We start from the raw sequence: 21,491 nt of genomic DNA on the forward strand, positions 1-21,491 counted from the left end.
CCCTCTATTTGTACATTAGATCATACCTCCTTCTGCCTGCTCAAGGCAATTCTCTTCTCCTACGCCATGAAAGATTTTCCTCTTACTGGATTATTACCACTAGCATTATTTACCCTATCTAAAACATTTTTTCTCATACTATTCCACTTTCCCCTCTTCATTGTTCTGTTCTGTTTTATATGAAAACGTCTCAAAGAGCTTTCCATGCTCATTGTCATCAATTTCTTCAAATTTCACTCTACGAGAAATTGGGCTCCACCCTTCCACTGAAATCATTTTTATCAGGGTCGATATTGCTAAACCCAATTGCCAGTTCTCGGTACTTCTGGCAGCAACTGACACAGATGATCAGGACACCATATTGTCTTGATTTTCATTCTGTATCACTGGTCATTTCTTCTCATTCTCCTTTGCTAGTTCCTTTTCTTCTTGATCTCTGAGCATTGGCCAAGGATTGGACCTCTTTCTATCTTGTTATCTTTACTCACTCCCTTAGACCTCCAGTCTCACAGAAGTGAGGATGGTAGATTGAGATTCAGTAACTGGGGTTACAACTCAGTTTTGAAAGATTAATAGAGGGAGTTAGAACTACCATGTTAAGTTGAATTTAGTGTCCCATGTGTTTTCTCTCTCTTCTAGCTGATATAATTATTCTGATATCGTTGGTATTTAAGATGCTTAGGGCATATGGATAGGTCGATATTTGGAATTATAAACCAGCGTGTATGTTCATCCATCTGCTTCTCTCTCCATATCCCATCTTAACGGCAATGACAGAAGCCTGAGAACACATTTCATTTCCTGATGGCTTAGTCCTGAGTCCAGGAGTGATAACTTTTCTTACCTCTTCATAAGGTGGTTAGAAGGGATTAGACCAGCACAGGTACCAAGGTCTGAGATTTTCCGGGCCTGCCACCAGAGGGCATCATTCTGGTCCACAATCTGGAGGATGTCCCCCTTCTGGAAGGGTAACCCGGCATCCACGCATGGGATGGTAGGATCCTCCTGGGGCCAGTACTCGGTCATGGCACGAACGTACACCTGACAGTAGGTACATAATGGCACCATCAGAAGAACCTTTGCCCATGGGCCATCAGGACTCAAAACCATTTCTCCCACTCCTCCGCCTCCTGTTTCTATCCTTCCTCTTCACCCCCACGAAAAGGAGAACTTGCCTCTTGAACTGAGTCTCAGAGCTATGAAAAGTACTTAGAAAAAGAATCTCTTAGTTCTGTGAAGTTTTTACTCAAATGTTCACCATTCTTGATGTTACTTCTTAACTTCTTGGTACCCCATCTCCTTTTTTTGCATTCATTTACTCATTTGCCTCTCACGTTATCAATATTGAAAAATGTACACCAAAGTATTGAACAAACGTTCAAGACGTTATAGAGAACAGTAGTATGATACAAAGTATTTAGTCACTGGTATTGTTATTTGAGGATTTACCGTGTGTGAGTATGGAGGCTCAGTAAATTCTTACCATCTTCTGGTTATTAACAGGAGGGTCAGAAACTGGAACCACCTTAAACATGATTGTGCCGCGAGACATAGCCTAGAAAATGTCAAAGGGGGAAGAATGACAAATCGCAGAGCCCATCGGGTTACTGGGGTTCAGCACAAGGCGTTATAACTCAGTGTGTCCAGGTCTAACAGTGACATCTCACTGGGAATTTACAAGGGTTCCACAGCTGACTATCACCACCCAGAAATGGAAAACAGGAAAGAGGAAGAAATTTAGGCTTCTGCCCCGCTGTGGGGCTCCAGAGTCACCAGCCTGCTAAAACCTGCACTGAGTCCTGGCCTTTCCCTGGGACCCTCTATCTTGCTGACACCAAGACCACCAAGGTCTTCTTCCTACAGGCATGGGGGAGGAAATGAGCTCTTGGTCTGACTTTCTTTCCTCATGCCTAAGGCAGTAATTTTTTCCTGAACACCTGTTTCTGCACCACACAGCCCAGACTGATAGGGAAAAATGAGGGGCTCCCAAGTCTTCTGGGGGGACTGAAAAGCTTCCAAGCTGTTGGTGGAATGGGAGGGCCCCAGTCTTTGGAGGAGACAGAGAACCTCTCATCCTGATTTGGGAAGTAAGAATCCTCCTGTCGCATGTACTGTTGCAGGCATTGGAGATCCAGAGATTAACAAAAGCTGTTCTCATTTTTAGAATTGTCACCATTCATTGTCCTGTCAATTCCACCAGAAGGACTGAGGCGGAGGCATATGTGTCTATGAATAACAGTACTCTAAGGTCCCTTTGCAGTATATTGTATACCGCACAGAATCTTACGGCAGTGGTTTGCAAAATATTTAGGTGCTTGGTATACTCCTTATAGTATCACCACTCATCTAAATCCCTGAGGCATATGAAAATCTAGAATTTCTCCCAAGAACCTAGTTTGAGAGCCCCTAGTCTACATGATATACACTTGGGGTGTGCCTGGGGAAAGGTGGGTAGGGGCATGTGCTACTGAAAGCTGGACTGTGTGATTCAGGCAATACTTTGAAGGATGGGAATGGGGACCTAACAGAGATCAAAGGCTCACATAATCAGGCCAGAAATGCTAGTTCAAACCACCAAGGAGAATGTCAGGGCCAGCAAGGATGCCTCCCTCCCCATAAGCTGCCCTCAAAACGGCCTCAAGGATAATGTTCCACAGATTGCAGCTGTACAAAAATGTTCAGGAAGCAAGGGGTGGTTTGCTCAGGTTCAGACTCTCCTCCACAGTCTCACTCTGCCCACCTGGGCTCAGTTTCCAATGGAGCAACCCGGGTGGTGAGGGGCCTGAGCAGTGAACCAGGCAGCCTTCCTGAGGCAGAAAGAGCAGCTTGGGAAGGGAAGTCTCCCAGCAGGGGCCAGACTTCTGATGGGCCACACAGAAACAGACAAGGTCAGGGGCCTGGAGAGAGGAAGCTGCCAAGAGGGACCAAACCCTCCTCTCATTACAGAGCACACACCATGAGCTGGACAGGCCCAGTTCAGCCTTGCATTTTACTGAGTCAGGAAGAAGGCAAAGAGGAGACTGTTACCAGAATATGGATCACTTGCTCGGGGTCCAATCCCTCAACTGAAACTCCGTTCACTTCCACTAATTTGTCTCCAGCATATAACAACCCTAGGCAAACGGGAACACAAAACAAAGAAGGGTATAAAGAAATTGGCAAAAAATAAAGGTAGCTATCCCAAAGCTATTTATCAAACTTTCTAACCCTAACATTTTAAAATTTATTGTGAAATCATCATCATCATCATCATCATCATCGTCATCGTCATCATCACAATAATAATTATAAAGTAAACAGCTTATTCTAATTTACACCATCACCGAAGCGCATGAGAATTGCATTTTTTCCACCTTTTCACCAACGCTGGGTATTAACCAATGGCGATGTTTTTATTTTCATTAATCTGATGTTGTAACGTGGAACTGGGACACGGGTAAGAAGATAACACTAAAAATAAAGATGTCAGGGTCATGAAGAAATGATACGTGAAAAGGAAAGTGGGGCATATTTCAAAAGAGAAACTGTGGAGAAACTGGGGTTAAGATTAAGCCTTGAGAAGTATGAGGCAAAACTGTGGAGCCGAGGGGACAAGAAGCAGAATGGTGTCGTGCATGGGACAGAAGCGAAGCACGACGAAAATTTCAAGAAAGGTAAAGCCGACAACATCAAACGTGCCAGAGGAGTAGAAATAAAACTGAGGCCGGAAGAAGGGCCCATAGACTTAGCAAGGAGGAAATCCTTGGGGCAATTACTCTAAGAATGTGGGGGTAAAACCCTGTGCCAGGCTTCCACGGCCATGCACAGTGAGGACAGGGGCGGCAGGTACGGAACTGCTCATTTCAGAAGCTCTGCGGTGAAAGGAAGGAAATCCAGTTCCCTGGTAGAAAGGGCCAGCGAAAGGCATCTCGGATGAAGTGCTGTGCCTTTTGGAAAGCAGAAGGACCAAGTGAAGAATGAAAGTTGGGAACACAGAGTAAGGCTGACCTAGACTTGAATCCTGACTCAAACTGTGTAACCTTGAGCAAGTTAGCTCTTTAATCTCTTTAAGCCTCAGTTTCCTCATCTATAAAATGGCAATGATAACACTTACCTTGTTGGGTTGCCATGAGAATATAAACCGAGAGAACATTGAGTCCCTAGAACAGAGGGACTCAATGAAGGAGGGAAACAGGATTTCTCTGGAATATTTATTCCTTCCTTCTTAGTAACCAAGAAATGGAACTTAGTAAAGCCCTGACCTTAGTTAGGAATGGGAGGTCTCCTTGGAAAGAAGACTAAATAATCAACGGTTTCCTGTGTTTGGGTCCCACTTGTACCCTGCTGCTCCAGCTTACCACTCCTCTCAGCCAGCCCGCCATGAATGACTCTGGCCACCAGGATGTCCCCTGTCATCTCATGGCGCTTGATGGTCGCTCCCTGGGGAGAGAGTACAGTGGAATCCCTCTTTTAGCTTACACGATTATTTTTCGGGTGGCTTCTCAATGCAGCTCTGGTCTTTCAGATGAGGGTATTCGTACTAAGGAGGGCTATACCATGCCATCAAAAAGAAAAGGCCACTCGACCTTGGACTCCTGAGATCTCTACCTAACCATGCAGACATAAAAGAATATTTAGATCCTTTCAAAGATAAAGAAAGCTCCCACAATTACAACTTAATCCAAAGGACTTCTTAGAAAATCAAATGAATGCCTTACTTAGCTTTCCATTAATGGAGGGAAAAAAAAACCCTACACAAATACATTAGAATTGAGTGAAATATATGTATGTGCCAGACAGTTAAATAGTAAAACAAAATATATGCCTTATATCTCACAGCTCTTTTAAAAAAGTAAAACACTAAACAGAAATCTTTCCTAGTGAAAACATTACAACATGTAATGTGTTTGAAAACACATTCTTTCATTTCTGCGAAAATGTATTATTCTGTCACTTTTTCATTTCCTGGAAACTCATTTAATCTATGGCAAAAATCATTAAGATACAGTTTAGTCATTAGTATCATGGCTTCTAAATGCCTCAAACTATATCTGTGACCGCAGACAAGAATATCGCCCAAGTAACTACTAGAAATGACTTAGATTGCAACTAACCCTGGCATAATTCTAAATAAAAAGATAAAATAATTTTCTTACCAGGGGCTGTTGGTTTTTCACCAAACAAACAATCCTCATGGCTTCTTCACTCTCAGGGGTATTGTCAGGCAGTGGGGGGAGAGGGGGTTCGAAATCTTTCTGAGCCACAGTGTCATGGGCACTGAGCAAGGCCTGGGGACAGCGAAGGAAAAGGTGAACAAATGTCACACATAAGACGAACCCCCTAGAAGATAGTGATTTGATACTATATATAAGACACAACAACACCAACCAACACGTACAGGCACAGTTCTAAGAACTGTATGTGGACAACTCTATGAGGCAGGCATATTTATTACCCCCCATTTTACATAAAAAGAAATGAGACACATAGAGGTTAAGCAATACATAATATATTCTTTCATTTCTGCGAAAATGTATTATTCTGTCACTTTTTCATTTCCTGGAAACTCATTTAATCTATGGTGTTCCTATGATCTTGAACTAAAAAACAGTTTTTCTAATATTTTCCCTAATTAAGGCAGAATAGAGGGGCAGTAATCAAAACATCTTGCTAGTTTGATATGCTAGTAACACCCAAGGGCCCATGTTGAACAGAAACACTAGTTCCCTGGTTTAAGGTATGATCAAAGAGCTACTTTAATGACCCACTATGTTAAACTTTCCATTTTAGGAGTTAAAGAAGTAATCATTCTATAGCCCTACCTGAGGTTGGTGGGCAGAACTTGGTTGAAACTCAGAGAAAATTCTCTGGGGTTATCATGTAAACTAGAATTTTTGATTCATAAATTTCATTGCTCCAAATGCAGACATTCTCTTAAAATTTTAATTTATTGATAAATTGATCTCAAAATCTGTAGGTACTAAGAGGTAGGCTCCTATTCTGCCATCAAATGTTCTTCATATGCCCTCCTCCCCCACAGAGCTAATCATCATTATACTGTATTTTCCAAATACCTTCACACACTTTATCTAAAACTTAAAACATTCCCAAGATGGAAAAGAAAGATGCTACTCTGATTGCCCCAGAATTTTAGAGGGAGGAAATAGGACACCATGGAAAGTTCTGGATGTGTCATAAATATGTCAGGTTTGACTTCATGACTGACAGCATGGAGCCAGTCACATCTGAGTCCCATATTTTTCAATACAAACTGTTGGTCATCTATGTGGGGTAATAGAATATCTATTTAGAGAGCATCTTTTCTGTCATGTTTCTTTCTTCTTCTCCACTTTGTCTGTGTGCCAGATGGCATATTTTGTCTATTTTAGCAAGCACTTACCTTAAAGTGTGGAGCCTGGAGGATCTGTCTCAGCTCTTGGATCTCAGGGGAACTAGGGCTTGCATGCAATATCTCTACTACCTGGTTGATGAAGAAGCATAGATTGTGAAATTTTGAAAAATCTTCATCACCTAGTTAACCTTACTTGGGATGGATAACAGATATATTGACTAGCATTCTATTGACCTGAGAAAAGCTGTTATTGAAGCTTTCTTTTTTCATTTTTAAATTCAAGGCTTAGGATATTTTCTTATGCATTAAACTTTACTACAGCAGGTAGAGTCCAAGATCTGGGGTAGAACTAAACCCCAGAGCCCCAGTCCTGGCACATCACAAGCTTAGAGGGAGGCAATTTCCTCTAAATTTCCCCCCAGTGGCTCTAAGATAGCTGCTTGCTAATGTGAGTGTTTGCTTTATGCAAAAATTAAGATAGCTGAGTTCTCCAGGTACATGCTCAAATACCTGGAGAACTTGGGTAGCTTAACTCCATGGGATGCTCCATTCTTCAATTGGAAAATGGGAATGGTAATTTGTATATTAGGGCTTTTAATATTTGTTGCAATGGAAAAGGGTTAAACAGAACCAATTACTGTGATTTAGGTATAGACCTGATTTCTGACAGGACTTAAGACTTTTCAAGACTTTAATCAGCCCATGAACCTTTAGCAGTCATTACATACAGCCAAATGAAACCAGGCAGTTTACTAAGCTTTACCGCCATTCACTAGGATTATAACAGAATAAAATATCATGTGTGTGTTTTCTGTGGACAATTTAGAACAATTTGAGTTATTGATTACTGGAATTGAGGGTAGAAGTTTTTTTTTCTTCTATTTCTTTTAATATGGTTTGAGCAATAAATAATAAATAACCTTTATTCATTCACTCATCAAATATTTATTGAACATCTACTATGTGCTAGGCACTGTTTTGAGTGATGCAAACACAGCAGTGAATTAGGCACACAAAAATCTCCATAGAGTTTACATTCTAGTGGGAAGACACAGACAATGAATAAATACATAAGTAAAAGAAATAGTTTTATTTGTTGGTGAGAAGAGTTAAGAAAAAAATTGAAACAGGGAAAGTAGATTGCGAGTGCCACGATGCAACTGCAATTTTAGATGGGGTGACCAGAGAAAGCTTCAGTGTGAAGGTGACATTTGAGTGGAGACTCGAAGGAGATAAGAAAGCAGATCACAGATATATGGGCAAGAGCATTACTTACTGACATAGGGAATAGCAAGTGCAAAGGGCCTGTGGCAGGTGAACATCTGATTCAAACAATCACAAGGCGTTAATCTGGCTGGAGCAGAGTGAACAAGGGTGAGAGCAGTGAGTGAGACATCAAAGAGGTAATGGGGCTGCATTCTGTTTGGCTATATAAAAATGTTGATGTTTACTCTGAGATGGGAAGTCATTGGAAGGGTTTGAGCAGAGGAGTGATATGAATTGACTCTCCTTTAAAGATAATTTATTTGGTTATTGTGTTGGGAATAGACTATAGGGGACAAGAGTAGAAGCAGGAGACCAGGTGGGAGGCTATAGTGCAAATATTTATGTAAGAGATGATGATGGCTTAGATGGTATAGTGAAGGTAGTGATGTGTTTTGAAACTAGAGCCGACAGGATCTGCCCTCAGAATGGGTGTGAAGTCTGACAGAAAGAGAAAGTCAAAGATGACCCCAAAGAGTTTTGACCTGAGCACTGCAAGAACAAAGATGTCATTATTGAGATAGAAAAGCCTGGGAGACAAGTGGCTTTGGGATAGGGACAATCAAGAGCTCATTTTGGGACATGTTAAGTTTGAGAGGTCTCTTAAACATCTGAGTAGGATAAGGAGGAGACAGATATAAAAATCTGCAATTCAGTGAAAGAGCCCAGCTAGAGTTACAAATTGTGGAATCATTACTATAAACATTACCATGATTACATAGGGTAAATCGAATCCAAGGTTTAGGCAAAAAAAAAAAAAAAAAAAGAGAGAGAGAGAAAAATAGAGACATGCTAAGATGTTCTTTTTTGTTTGTTTTTAATTTGGGGAGATAGCAGGTCGGTTTTCTTCCGTTAAAGCTTAGTTAAAAACATTTATTAGATGCATGATCATCAATCAGACTTTTCCGTTAGAGCCTTTAATTCATTTACTATGAGTAAAATAACATCACATTAAAGCTCTACTATTCTGTGGGTTAACAGTCGCCTCACCTCATAGGATAATGTCTGCGCGTGAGGTGTGGCAGGAACAAGTTTCCTCTCTTTAAATTCCTGGAGGCAGTCATACACCTGCAGAAGGCAACAATGCAAGAGCAGCATGTTGACAACGTCACTGTTAACTTTTTGGATTTAAGGCTCTCCAAGGGGAGAAACAGCTCGGGCAAGTTTCCTTTTCCTTCCTTAATTCTCCAGTAAAAGTCCATTTGTAAAAATTCCAACTTCATCTCTGCTGACCCTTAGGAATTTTTTTTCATACCAGGATCTAAGGTTGGGCCGAGTACACCAAGGCCTGCTTAGCTCCACAGCACCGCCCTTACTCTTATATTCGAAATATAGTTTCTCTTAAGAATGCAGAAATGAGACCCAACAGACCAGCTCAGCCCCGCCTTCCTCCATCCAGATCTGGGATGATGGCACTTCCCTGCTTTACCTCAGTGCTAGGGCTCAAGTGTCCCTGGAAGCAATTAAGGCTGATGGATTGAGGAGGGCGTCCAAAGCACAGACAGCCTGCCCGTGGTGAGCAAGGGCAAGGCACTATAGTCACCATGCTATACATTAGAGTTCTAGAACTTATTCATCTTAAAACTGGAGGTTTTTACGCATTTGCCAACCTCTCCTCATTTCTCTCACACTCCAGTCCCTGGCAACAACCATTTTACTCTGTTTCTATGAATTCTACTTTTTAAAATTCTACATATAAGTGAGAACATATAGCATTTGTGTTTCTCAGTATAGTTTTTTCACTTAGCATAATGCCTTCAAGGCCCATCCATATAAATGCAAGAGGGAGGATTTCCTTCCTTTTTAATAGCTGAATAATATTCCCTTGTATATCCCATTTCTGGGTATATATATATATAAAGAAAATGAAATCACCATTTCAAACTGATATCTGTACGCCCATGTTCACTGCAGCATTATTCGCAATAGCCAAGACACAGAAATAACCAAAGAGTCTATTGATGAACACATGAATAAAGAAATCAGGTGTTTTAAAACAAATGCTGAGCGGAGTGCTTCTGTGCTCATGCTCTTATTTTCAAAAATATAATATTAACATGTATCATAAGGCTGACAACATTTCACACTTAAGTGAAGAAAACGCCCACATCCCAAATATAACTTCAAAAAAAATGTTTCTTAATAATAACATTTGTTCAGGGGAACAAAATTATAGTCAGATAATAATGGAAGAGGGAGAGGGAGAGGAAGAGGAGGAGGAGGAGGAGAAATCTTCAAAGTAAGAAAAACTTAAGATTCCTAAACAGAACTGTAGATACCTTTTTCTGATTTTAAAAAACAAAGAGGAATGGGTTTTTAGAAGCTTTTTTATTTGTCCTGAGTTGGCTGCTAAGGCTGATGGCCATTTGTGGTGGCTGCTTTGGGATCCCAGGGGCCTCAGGGAGAAAAAAAAAAAGGAGCAACCATAGTCTTTTCCACCTAACTTAATTCCTTCCTAAGCTAAGAGGTTTGTGTAGCTCGCTCTGAGAACTTTTTCCAAGTTGTTGTCCTGCCAGCCGACAGGCGATACTGTTGAGTAAGTAGTTCCTGCATCCACAGGAAGCAAAGGCTTCCAAGAATCAGGGCACTCACCTTCAGCAGAGCCCGAAGCCACGGGGAGTGGAGGAGATCATACAGGAGACACACTCCATTCACATCTCGGCTGTAGAACAGATTCAGCTCTTGCAGCACAAGCCTCAGGATTTGGGAGAGACCTAGAAAAAACAGAGAGCAGGGACCGGGTGGCAGGTGGGGGTGGAAAGAAAGGCAGGTGTAAATGTAAAAGACAAGTCAGCTGGGACATGTCACAGGGGCTCATGAGGAGTGGGGATGACACTGGATTTAAAAAGGATCAGCCTTCAAGCTCTATTCTGTCATTTGCTGTGAACTTCAGAAAGTCACCCAACTATCCGAAACTCAGTTTCTTTGTGGCAAAATGAGAATACACTAGCTTTCCCATAGGGTTGATGCTAACGTTAGATGAAATAATAGATCACAGTATATAGATTTAAGATATTATGAGAATGATATTGCTCTCCCCTCTCTATCTTCCCAGCTTTTGGCTTATTCCAAAATCATCTAGTTGCTTTCTGGATCTTCCATCTCTAATTCAAACATAGAGTCATTTGTTCTTACCCTTTCTGAACATTTTATCGAAAGCATTATAGAGAAACTCTAACTTCCAGTAAGTTTTTAATATAAATCTCAGGATTCCACCGATTAAAGGAACTGAACAGATTTTAGTGAATGCTTGATTTTTTTTACAAGTGTTTTCATAGAAATTCTATTTGTTGCAGTGATATTTTGAATGCGAACAAGTTCTAAGTTTATATAAAACATTGTGGGGAAGGAAAAAAAGAGGTTCTGAATCCATTTTGTCAATTCCTTTCCTTTCTGCCTTGAAAACTGCTTAGACTTATCACTGATAGTTAGAGTAGGACAAGTGTATGACAAGTCCAAAAGCGTACGACACGTTTGTCATAGGAATCACAGTAAATCTATCAGAATGCATGCCCATTCATTTGGTCACACTTTCAAAGTGATATTATAAGAACTTTCTGGTCTAGAAAAAGAATTCTGGAGCCACATACCATTCTCTGGGGTGGATGTCGTGGAACGCTTCATGTCCTTCTTGTCTGGTGAACCTGCTCCTTCGTCTGACTGTATCATCTTCCCTGCCCGAGCTTCCAGAAAGAATTCAGAACTGGGGAGTAGATCGATAGGCAGCACAGAGCTCACTCAGTCATGCTGGCCAAGCGCTTTTAGCACACTGAAATATAGTTTCAACAGCATTTAGTGAGCATGTCAGGCACTGTGCTACACACTGAGAGTCACATCAGACAAAACATAGTTGCTCTGAGGCATTTACTCATTAGCCATTCACCAGCTGTGTGAAAACTGCTTTTTTTTTTATAAAATACTCCCTCTACGCACACCACCCCCCACAAACACCGTTCTTTTTAATAAGTGATAATGTTAGATTTGTTTATTTCCCACCTCTTTGCCTAGTTGATTTTATCATCATTCAGAGCTCAGCAGAGCCTTCCCCGGTCTGACTGTACTCAGGTGCCCCGTTACCTCTCGTTGCTCCCTAGAGTCCTTCATGGCACTGATCACAACAGCATGTGTTACTGCTGAGGCACACTCTCAGAGCTTATTTTCTATATCACTTTAGGTAGGTTTAATTTCAAGAAACAGAAACCCCAAATGATAGTGGCTTAACGGGATAGAAGTTTGTATTTTGCTCGTGTAAAAATCCAGAGGCAGAGACAATCCAGAGCTGGTAGTGCAGCCTTGCTCCAGGAAGTTCTCAAAGAAGGGGTTCTTTCCCTCACTGCCCCATCACCCTGGCATGGTGTGCTTCTCCTCTTCCTGCTCCAAGGCAGTGGCTGGAGCCCCAGTCATCATTTCTACGTTTCAGCCAGCAGGATAGGGAAAAGGCTTAAGGACATGAGGGCAAAGGGAATACACCCACTGCTTATTGAGGAAGTTTACTGGAAGTTGCCCTACACAATGAAGAGTCACCTAGTGTCCTTCCTGTATAAGCTTCAAATGTCCCACTGGACTTTTCATGTTGCTGGAAAAAAATTATAATTATCTGAGCCTAGAACCCAACTTTTCTTTACATATAAAAAGTATTTTTGCATAGTTTTAATACACATTGAATTTTCTAGAATGCTACTACCACAATTGAGGAATGAATTTACTCTGTTTTGCCTGGACTTTAGCGAGTTGCTCACCATTTCAGAAAAGCATGTCATTAATGGTAACACTACTCGCAGGATTTAGGGGGTCACTACAGCACATCACCATTAGGCTGTATCTGCATTCAAAGCTGCTGCACATCCCTAGTCATCTTTTTGTAGGTGCAACTGTGTTATTTCACTATATCTTTTGGTGTAGTGATATCTCATATTTATGTATTAAAATATGAAGTCTTATCGACTACATTTATTTAATTTCTCCTTTTATGTACGTGGATATTTTTGAAGTTTTGTGTAGGTAAGTATCTTAGTTTGGTTGCCCCCAGAATCAGACACAGAGCAAAGATTCCAGGGAGGTCATTTGTTTGGAAACTAATCCCAAGAAATGCCAGTAGAGAAGTGGAGTACTAAGATAGAGCAAGGTGGGGGTAAACCAGCAAAATGTGTATCAAGCAAGTAAGCACTATAGGCAGCTAGAGCTTAATCTTATGAGGGAACCAGGGACAAGGGCGTGGGGGTATCTACACACCAGTGCTGCCAGTCACTGGTTGAAAGCTGTTCCCAGAGAGCATTACTTCTGGTACTTTCAGCCAGCTATGTGCATCTATCAGAGAGTGCAGGTGCTAACAGTTTTAAGTTGGCTCACAGTGCACCAAGATTGTGAGGACCAAGGGGATGTGGGTAGTGTACTGACAGCATTTATTAGGGTAGGAAAATAAAGAATTAATCCAGATTTTTTTTTTTTAAAGGAGCATTTCAAATTAATTGTTAAAGGCTGGGGTATCGATTCTTACATGCTCGAGGACTGTCTAGAATTTATAAAATTGTGGGGCGGAGCCAGGGATGCTATCTAGAAAAAGACAGATCATTATGATGTTGTCTCTAAAATCTAAGGCAGCGAGAAGAATAGCACAAAAAGCTGTTATAGAATTTTAGGCAACTTTCCCATCAACATTCTTTTCCAGGCACACCGAAGAATTCTAGTTTGCTAGATTCTACCCAAACTTGGTATCATGTTTTTGCCTTGCCCACCACCACCCACCCTGCTCAGCCCCTACTGAGTCAGATTACATCCTGCCTTTTCCTGTGTTCCAATTTCTGAGCCTCTATTATGTCACTTAGCACAACAGTTGCATGTATGATTCATCTTCCTCTCCATAAAGGATAACTTCCAGGACAGGGAATTTAAAAGGGAGATGGAGTGTTTGACAAAGTCAGAGCAGATGGGTCTGACCCCAAGTCATCATATTCAGGCAACCTCTTAAATCTGGTACCCAAAGGGGGCTGTACAGATTAAACAAGCCAGCTGCTGTTTGTGCATTATTAGGCAGGCCACATTTCTTTCATATTTAACGCCCAAATGAGAAGGCCTATCCATGCAGCCGATGGGGTGTCTAGGTTCCTGAGATGAACTTATTGTGAGCGAGCTTTACAAATAGATTGTGGTTTCTACAGTGAATGTTGAGTGTTAAAATAGCTTCTAATAAACCTATCACCAACTCCTGGGCTACACAGATAACTCATTCATGTATTCTGAAAAGCTCATTTTGACTACAGTTTCTCAGTCATAAAGGGATAAATTGTCATTTTCATCTTCACGACTTGCGTAAATTCTAAAAACTGTCCTTGCTGGGTGATCCTCAGGGTTCTGTGACTAATTTGCTATGGACTGAATTATGTCCACCAGATTCCTATGTAGAAGCCTTACCCCCGGGGTGATGGTATCTGGAGATGTAGACTTGGAGAAATAATTAGGTTGGCCGAGGTCATGCAGGTGGGACTCTCATGATGGCAGCAGTGCCCTTAGCAGGAACACCAGAGTTGTCCTCTCTCCCTCTCCCCATCTCTCTCTAACATGTGAGGACAAAGGAGGCAGTCTTAGAACCAGGAAGAGTCCTCACTAGAACCTGACTATGCTAGTACTCTGATCTCAGACTTCCAGCCTCCAGAACTGTTAAAAAATACATTTCTGTTGTTTAAGCCACCTCGTCCCCGGTATTTTGGTATAACAGCCCAAGCTAAGACAAAAATTCATTAAAAACCCCAGAAAATGATTTTACCTCCCTTCTTCCAGGTAGCTAAGAAAACCATTGTGATTTATTGTCTTCAGAGCATTCACCATGTTTCGCAAGTCTCTTACGCATTAACCCATTCAGTGTCCAGCTCCTTAGAGGGGCAGAGTAGACACCTTGGGTCACACCTTAGAGGGGCAGAGTAGACACCTTGCTTGTGCTGTTCACTGCTGTGGCCTCAGCAGCTCTAACAGGGCTTGGGGTATAGCAAGCACTTGGTATTCCCAGGTTTGCTGAGAAGCATAAAACAGGAAGCTAAGAAATGGAAGCAAAAGGCTGATACCTCTTGCCAGGAGTTCAAGCAGCTGTAACCTCAATCCTGAGGTTGGAGGCAGCTGAGCTCCAGAGACTTGTGCCCCTCCTCTCCTCCTCTGCCTGCTTATACTGACTTCAGCCTTCTTCCCTATCAAACTTTGAAATCCGAGGCTGAAGGAGACCTCAGAAATAATCAAAAGCAACCTGCATTTTACAGGTAGGGAATCTGACACTCAAAGAGGTAGTAAAAGCAGAAGTTTTCCTCCTTAGTTTCCAGTATTAGTCCTGAAGATGCTAGTGCCTGGCAGAAGACTGTGATGTCACTTACTTGTCTTCCTTTTCGTGACTTCTCAACCAATTTTTTTCACTTGAGACTCACTTGTTTTTGCCATCTTGAGAATGAAAATTCTTGATTGAGACTGTTAAATTAAATAGCCGAACACCTGCAATTCTGGGCTAAGTAACAGGAAGGATAGCTGGTTCTATCATCAGCCTAGAAACTGCATTAGTGTTACTGACTCCCGAGTTTGCCCTAACCGTTATTTTAAAGGTCAGTGTTTCCATGAACAATTAAAAATGTGATTACTATTAAGTACCACACCTTCTATCCCGATTATGCTTTTTCAAAATAATGGTATTAGACAAAGTCTAAAAAGCTCTTGAAAACTTAATGAGAAATGGCCTGTACAAAAATGGCTGGCTTCCACTGGGTCAAAATGCTGATTAGGACTAAGACACTCGACTTAATCAATTTCCATGACAACTCATTGTTCCATACCTTAAAAATGGCTTCTTGGGTACAAGATTTATTGGTGATCACTTTGTAGGTTGTATAGACATCGCTATGTTGTACACCTGAAATGAATATAATATTGTATATCAACTGTAATTGAAAAATAAAAAATTATTTTAAAAAATGGCTTTTTAAAGCAAATCCTTTTAAAATTATAAAATTCTCCATATAATTTAGATTACAATGAAACTAAACCATTTAAATCAGTTTGCCCAGAATTATATCTTCAGCTATTAAAAATTGGCAGAAGGGCAGACATTTATAGAGCTCTCTGGTAGCTGAGGGTCATTTGGCAGGGGCTCTTACCTGCAAGACTGTAAACATGTGATGTTGCTCCTGTCCAGAGAAAAGCTCCAGTAGGAAACACTAGTGGGCTATTAGCTGCCAAAGTCACCTCACACCGTTGCAGATAAAATCCCTGCACATCCTCTTTGATTTAATCCACAGAAGCCTAACCCAGCCTAACCGCTAAATAACTCACAAGCCTCTCCTGTCACAAATCTTAAGTACTTTTGCACTGAAGATTGGTAATTATATCATTTTCAACCTTCACTTTAGTATTTTCTCTTTCAAATTGCCAGCACATAATTAACATTAATATTAGACTAATATTTTTTGTTGACTATTTCAGGACAACAGCCACACCATGACAGAAGATAGCATTTTTAATGAAAGGAAAAGCTAGAGATACCTGAGAGTAAGCCGATCTATCAACCTTACTAATTTTCTAACTTTATGATAAGAAAGGGATGGAAGACTCTTCAGCCAATAACCATCATGAGGCCTATAACAAATGGTTTCCTTCTGGAAGGTCCCCTACCAAGCCAGTGTTCTGAACTTAATAGTCCATTCTCTCTCAGACTGGAGCTACGTATTTCTTTGCAAATTTTATATTACAAGGAGAGGTCAGTGGGAAGAATGTCTCAAAGTCCGTATCACAGAAAGTACAAGAGAAAGGTACTGCTTACAGCGAAGCAAAGGGTAAAGACCAAGTAACAATTATAAGTTTATCCGCCCTTTCATCCTAAATTAAACATATGGCTTCGCTCTCCACTGTAGATGAAAATCCAAGCTGGGAATGTGATACATTTACAACTGTTTCAAGCACAACATGTTTTATCAAAAGCACTAAATTTTATTAAAAGTTTACATTTTCAACTCATTTTTTACTTTGTAAATTTTTAAGGCATAACCCAGCTATGAAATGACATCGACGGCTGTAGTAGCAAAGAGCACTTAGATTAAGGTAGGAAGTCCTGGGTTGGATTCCTCACCCTAACAGAAAGCAAATCACGGCCACTCCATGTCTGAGAAGCAGGGATCAGCGGGGTTAAATACCTGCCTCACTGGGCTGCTGTGAGCATTCATCATGTGTGAGAGATCTTTGTAAATTGCTGCATGGTTGCTCGGTATTCCTATTTACAGACATTGGTCTGGAGATTTGGGGTTTTTTTCCAACAGAATTGAAATACTATAATTTTAATATGCTACCAGAAAAGCATAAATATAGTATGAAGAACTCAAGTAACTGGACATTTTCATTCACGACTCAAATAAAAGGATGAATTATAACTTTTTGGGGGTGGGGTGGGGGAAATTGAGACAGCCTACAAGCATTTGAGAGTTTCTCAGTGGGTCTCAAATTTTTCTGTCCATTTTCACAATTGCCCTTGTCTGTCTCTCTCAAAGGGTCAAAGGTATTCAGTACATTTGTCTTTACAAGGGAAATGTGGAACTTGTGTTTATTCAAAAGTCAAAACACTCCTAATGGAAATGCAAAGTGATTAACATACACTAATCTGTAAGTACTGGTCTCTTCCCAACAAAAGGCAGGCAAATTCTAGTAGAAAGCAGCAGCAGGATAAAAGGTTTCTCGAGAAGAAATTACAGGAAAATAATTATCTAAGGCCTAATATTTCTAACCAGAATTTTAAATCCTCATTCTTCTTTCCCTGAATCTGTTCAGGAGAAAAAAAAACTATCAAAATATGCCTTTTATTCAAAGAAATAATAATTTAAGGGCTTTGTCCTTGTGTTATTAGAATCAGAAAATTAATTTGTTCTTTGCCCCCAAGCATGCTGTAAGGTGATGTTTATTTTAAAGAGATCTCTAAAACCTTAGAGGGACCTCTGAGGCAAATATAAAGAGGTGTGGATTACAATGTGGGCAAAAAAAAAAAATACTAAGCCTAGATTTCTTTTGAATTTTTGGGCTTCCCTGTGTCATTTCTTTCACAATCAAAACAATCTCATAAAGATGGATGTTTTTTATTAAGAAAATTGCTGTTACATTACAGCCAACATTCCCAAACAATATTTTAATAAACACTTGTCCTGATTATAAAGTTGAGCAGAAACCATGATCCTTTTTCCAAATTGATTAACATCTGCCGACGTTAACATAAATCAGGAGGACACTCCGTGCGCTCACCATGGTGTGTGGGAGATGAAGAGCACCTATGTTATTCAAAATACCTACTAGTGTTACTTGTACAGTATAAATCAACCGCTTACAACAAGATATTAAAAAAAAAAAAAGCAAGACACTAAAATGTGGAAGTGTCACAATACTTTGAATGGGAAAAGCCAAAGCTTATTCCTTTTCTCTTCCCCTCTGTGAGTTCAATGCGAGGTATAGGGAAGAACCACAACAATAGATCAAGGGTGGATGCAGTTCTTTGCTTCTGTATGTCCCAGTCTTTTGTCCTGCTCCAAAACAGCCTGCATGCAAAAGCTCTCAGGCTCTCATTCACAGGCCTCGGGACACAGCGTTTGCACGTGGACAAAGGAGGCTCCACAGCAGCTCAGAGTCAGTGTTTGAATTCCAGTGTATTCATTCTGTAGAACCGTGAGGAAACCAGGAACAAAATTCCTATGTTCTTTTAACCAGGAGGCAGAATACTCCTATTCAGACGTGTTCCATGTTTGGGGTTAGGATGTGGCTGTCACTACATTGAACCTCTCCCATCATGAATACCCTGGTGGAAAAGCTTAGAAAAAGTTAAAACTGCAGTTTAAAAGTTCCTCTTCCCCACCCCAGCAAAGAAGCATGATGCATACGACTGCAAGGAATTTAGGAAGGCATAGTGCGGCCACTGTAGTTTCAAGTGCAATCTGCTCCCTGCAAAGGGGTCTGGGGGTAACTAACTGCAGGCAAACCAGAAACTCAAAAATATCCATCAACTTGTTTAATGTAAGAAGCTATACTGAGAACTAGTCTTACAACATCGTGTAGCTGGCATGCCCTTTACTGTAGGAAGGGATATCTTCTTTTTTCAAACAGCGGGCTTATGATATTTTGGGAACTTAATGTAGACCAGAGACTGGTCTAATCTGATTTCTACCACCTTTTTAATCCTCCTTTCCAACTGTATAGGTTTTTTATTTTTTTTCCTGGGCTCAGGGCTCTGATCATTAGTAAGACTCAGAAATAATAACCAAAATATAACACAACGTTCTAATTTCAAGACTGTTCTTTTCTGCCACTGCAGGAAGACGCCAGATGGTGCTATAACAGATACTCTGTATAGGTAATCCAGTTGTCAAGCTGTTTTGCAGCCTAGTTAAGCTTCTCACGCTGGATCTGATAGTAACATGCCTGAAAAAGTTAAAAACAATTTCAAATTTACTTTGAAAGAAATTACATAAGCATAACACTGCACATGGGATTGAAAAAGGAAATCCCTTAATAATTCTGACAGCCCAACAAAATCGGTTGCTTTCATTTTTCCCTGTTTTCTTCCAGTCCCCCTATCTAATGTCTATTTTGCCTAGTTGTAAATAAGACAAATTTTTGTACATTGCCCTCTAAAATAAAAACTTTTAAAAATCTGTTTAATATTCTTTGCTAAGTATAAATACCATATTTTGCTAAACCACTATTTACTTATTGGACATTTAGAGTGTGCTGATTGTTACAAGGTATACCAACGACTGTAAACAGAATCATCTAGTATGTTTGATAAACATAAAGATTAAGCATCTTTTCAGAGTCAGAATTTCTGGGAATGTATTTTTAAGAATACATTTTTCAGAATCCCAGGTGATTCTGAAAATGTCCGTGCTTGAGAATTACACTATAAAGAACACCTCATCCAAACAATGTAGAGTGTTTTCTGCTCTTTAACTAGGATACGCTCTTTAACAGGACTACTCAAGACTCCACAATAATTTTTGATGTTGGTGACATCAATATTAATAACAATTGTTTTCCAAAAGGGTCATTGCTATTTAATCCAGTACCAGCAATGTGGGAATAATACTGATTTCACTATAACCCCACCAGAACTGGGTAAATTTTAAAACACTTTTGGTAATTTAGCAGGTTCAAAATGGCACCTTGTTTAAATGTGCAATATTATTATTTTCAGTAATGCTGAGCATGTTCCTACATATAGGTGTATTAATTCAGCTTTTTCCTTGGTGATATGTTTAGATATGGTCTTCAATAACATAAATGCTTAATAATACAAGTCACTGGTGGTCAGTATTTTCCCCAGTTCTCCCCATCTTTTCAGTTTATTTAATAGAAATGTTAATGGTATTAAGTAAGTTGAAAAGTTTAAAAAAAATAAACCCAAGCCAGAAACCCGACATTAATTCTAGTTTTCTTTTCTTTTCTTTTTTTTCATTTTAGATTGTCTGTCTTTTCTTCTCTTTCTTTTTCTATATTTGAACCCTAAAGAATCTGTAATTTGCAATGTGGGTGATTCCATTGTGATTCCACTCTCCTTCCAAAATTCCTAATAAGCTATTGTGATACTGTGACCATTTATTAAATAATTGCTCTTTTCCATTTTTGTGTCTGATGATTCCATTTTCATATGTGAAATTTTCATTATAATAATTGTCTACATGAGAGCTATCCCTTCTATTTAGGTATCTGTCTATTCCTGTGTCAGTAATATATTATCTTAATTACTGTAATTTTATAATATTTTACTAACTGACAGGGTGTGTCTCTTCTCCCTCTTGTTTTGGAAGTGTTTTTATTATTTTCTATTTATTGTTCTTCCACATAAACTTCAGAATGATTCTTCCAAAGAAAAATCGAGGTGAGAGGACAGAAATGACATACAACAATCCCTAGAGAACAGCCAGATCAGAGAACCTCACTTGTCACCTACTGGTTATAGTAAATACATAGGGAAAAAAAAGAAGATTCAATTCATATTCATTCTACATATACTGCCTTGTGTTTTACCTTAGTTACATTAAGTAGGTCTACTGTTGGATACTTTATTAGACACTAAGAATCCTTTCTGTTTCTTTTCTAGAGTTACATTTATACAGATGGCCTACATTTATAAGCATCTGTAAGAATTTGAATTTACAGGGAAAACTGGGTAGTAAATAATATGCTTTAGTATTCTAAGAATAACTGACTGTACATTTCTTAAATGTATTTTTGTATTTTAAAATATTAACAATATATGCTCTAAAGGCACTTGATGTTTGCATTAAACATATAAAAAATGGTTAATGATAGATTTATAATACGGTAAATGAAGGACAGACTTTAAGATAAAAATATTAAATAACAGCTATACTTACCTTCAAGGTGGTGAACATTATACCCTGTTCTCCATGCTGAAGATATGGGTCCATTAGATCCTCAATGAGGTGTACCTCAGAGCCTAAATTCCTAATCCTGTCCCAAAGGGAAAAGATATTGAGTTATTTCCACTCAAACGTACATTTTCCTTCTGAATCTATTTGAGGGGAAAAGAAAAGCCAACTCAACAAAGAGGTAGTATCAAAGTAGGATGGGTTAACAGAAACAGATTATTTTTTTAGTTGAGGAGCATATTCCTGTTACCAGTTCAGAAAAAGCAAAAGACATACATATTAAAATAAGGAGTCCCTAATAGTAAGTCAGAAAAGACTGATCACCTGGCCCGTAGCACCACATATAAAAAAACTGGAAACAAGTCATCCATTGACCATAAGAAGTCTTCCTGAAGTGATGCCAGGACACTCTGAGAAATCTCTTCAAAAGTCTGCTGGATGACTTTAAGTTTGTCTGATGGGGTAAATGTTGTGCTGTTGAAAAAAAAAAAAGACAGAGATAGCCT

The 21,491-nt window shown here is 39.8% G+C and overlaps 2 protein-coding genes across 5 annotated transcripts in view; both read right to left on the reverse strand.

Moving 5' to 3' along the window:
• The window catches only part of MPP4 (MAGUK p55 scaffold protein 4), a 39,725-nt gene extending 22,185 nt beyond the window's left edge, over positions 1-17,540 (reverse strand). The window contains exons 1-10 of the mRNA XM_039844460.1: positions 15,403-17,540; positions 11,185-11,363; positions 10,187-10,308; positions 8,585-8,662; positions 6,380-6,460; positions 5,136-5,267; positions 4,338-4,419; positions 3,028-3,113; positions 1,484-1,555; positions 845-1,041 (exon numbers count right to left, since the gene is read on the reverse strand). Of these exons, the coding sequence (XP_039700394.1) occupies positions 845-1,041; positions 1,484-1,555; positions 3,028-3,113; positions 4,338-4,419; positions 5,136-5,267; positions 6,380-6,460; positions 8,585-8,662; positions 10,187-10,308; positions 11,185-11,263 (929 nt within the window). The 5' untranslated portion in view covers positions 11,264-11,363; positions 15,403-17,540. The remainder of the gene's footprint in view (positions 1-844; positions 1,042-1,483; positions 1,556-3,027; positions 3,114-4,337; positions 4,420-5,135; positions 5,268-6,379; positions 6,461-8,584; positions 8,663-10,186; positions 10,309-11,184; positions 11,364-15,402) is intronic.
• Positions 17,541-17,669: 129 nt separating this feature from the next.
• Positions 17,670-21,491, reverse strand: part of ALS2 (alsin Rho guanine nucleotide exchange factor ALS2) — a 63,847-nt gene continuing 60,025 nt past the window's right edge. For 2 of the 4 annotated variants that reach the window (XM_039844453.1, XM_039844450.1), the window contains exons 32-34: positions 21,310-21,459; positions 20,971-21,067; positions 17,670-19,015 (exon numbers count right to left, since the gene is read on the reverse strand). In XM_039844453.1, the coding sequence (XP_039700387.1) occupies positions 18,977-19,015; positions 20,971-21,067; positions 21,310-21,459 (286 nt within the window). In that variant the 3' untranslated portion in view covers positions 17,670-18,976. The remainder of the gene's footprint in view (positions 19,016-20,970; positions 21,068-21,309; positions 21,460-21,491) is intronic. The other 2 variants (XM_039844451.1, XM_039844452.1) reach the window with 1 other exon arrangement.

The sequence above is a fragment of the Pteropus medius genome, unplaced genomic scaffold (assembly GCF_902729225.1).
Source record: "Pteropus medius unplaced genomic scaffold, Ma_sr-lr_union100, whole genome shotgun sequence".
NCBI classification, from domain to species: domain Eukaryota; kingdom Metazoa; phylum Chordata; class Mammalia; order Chiroptera; family Pteropodidae; genus Pteropus; species Pteropus medius.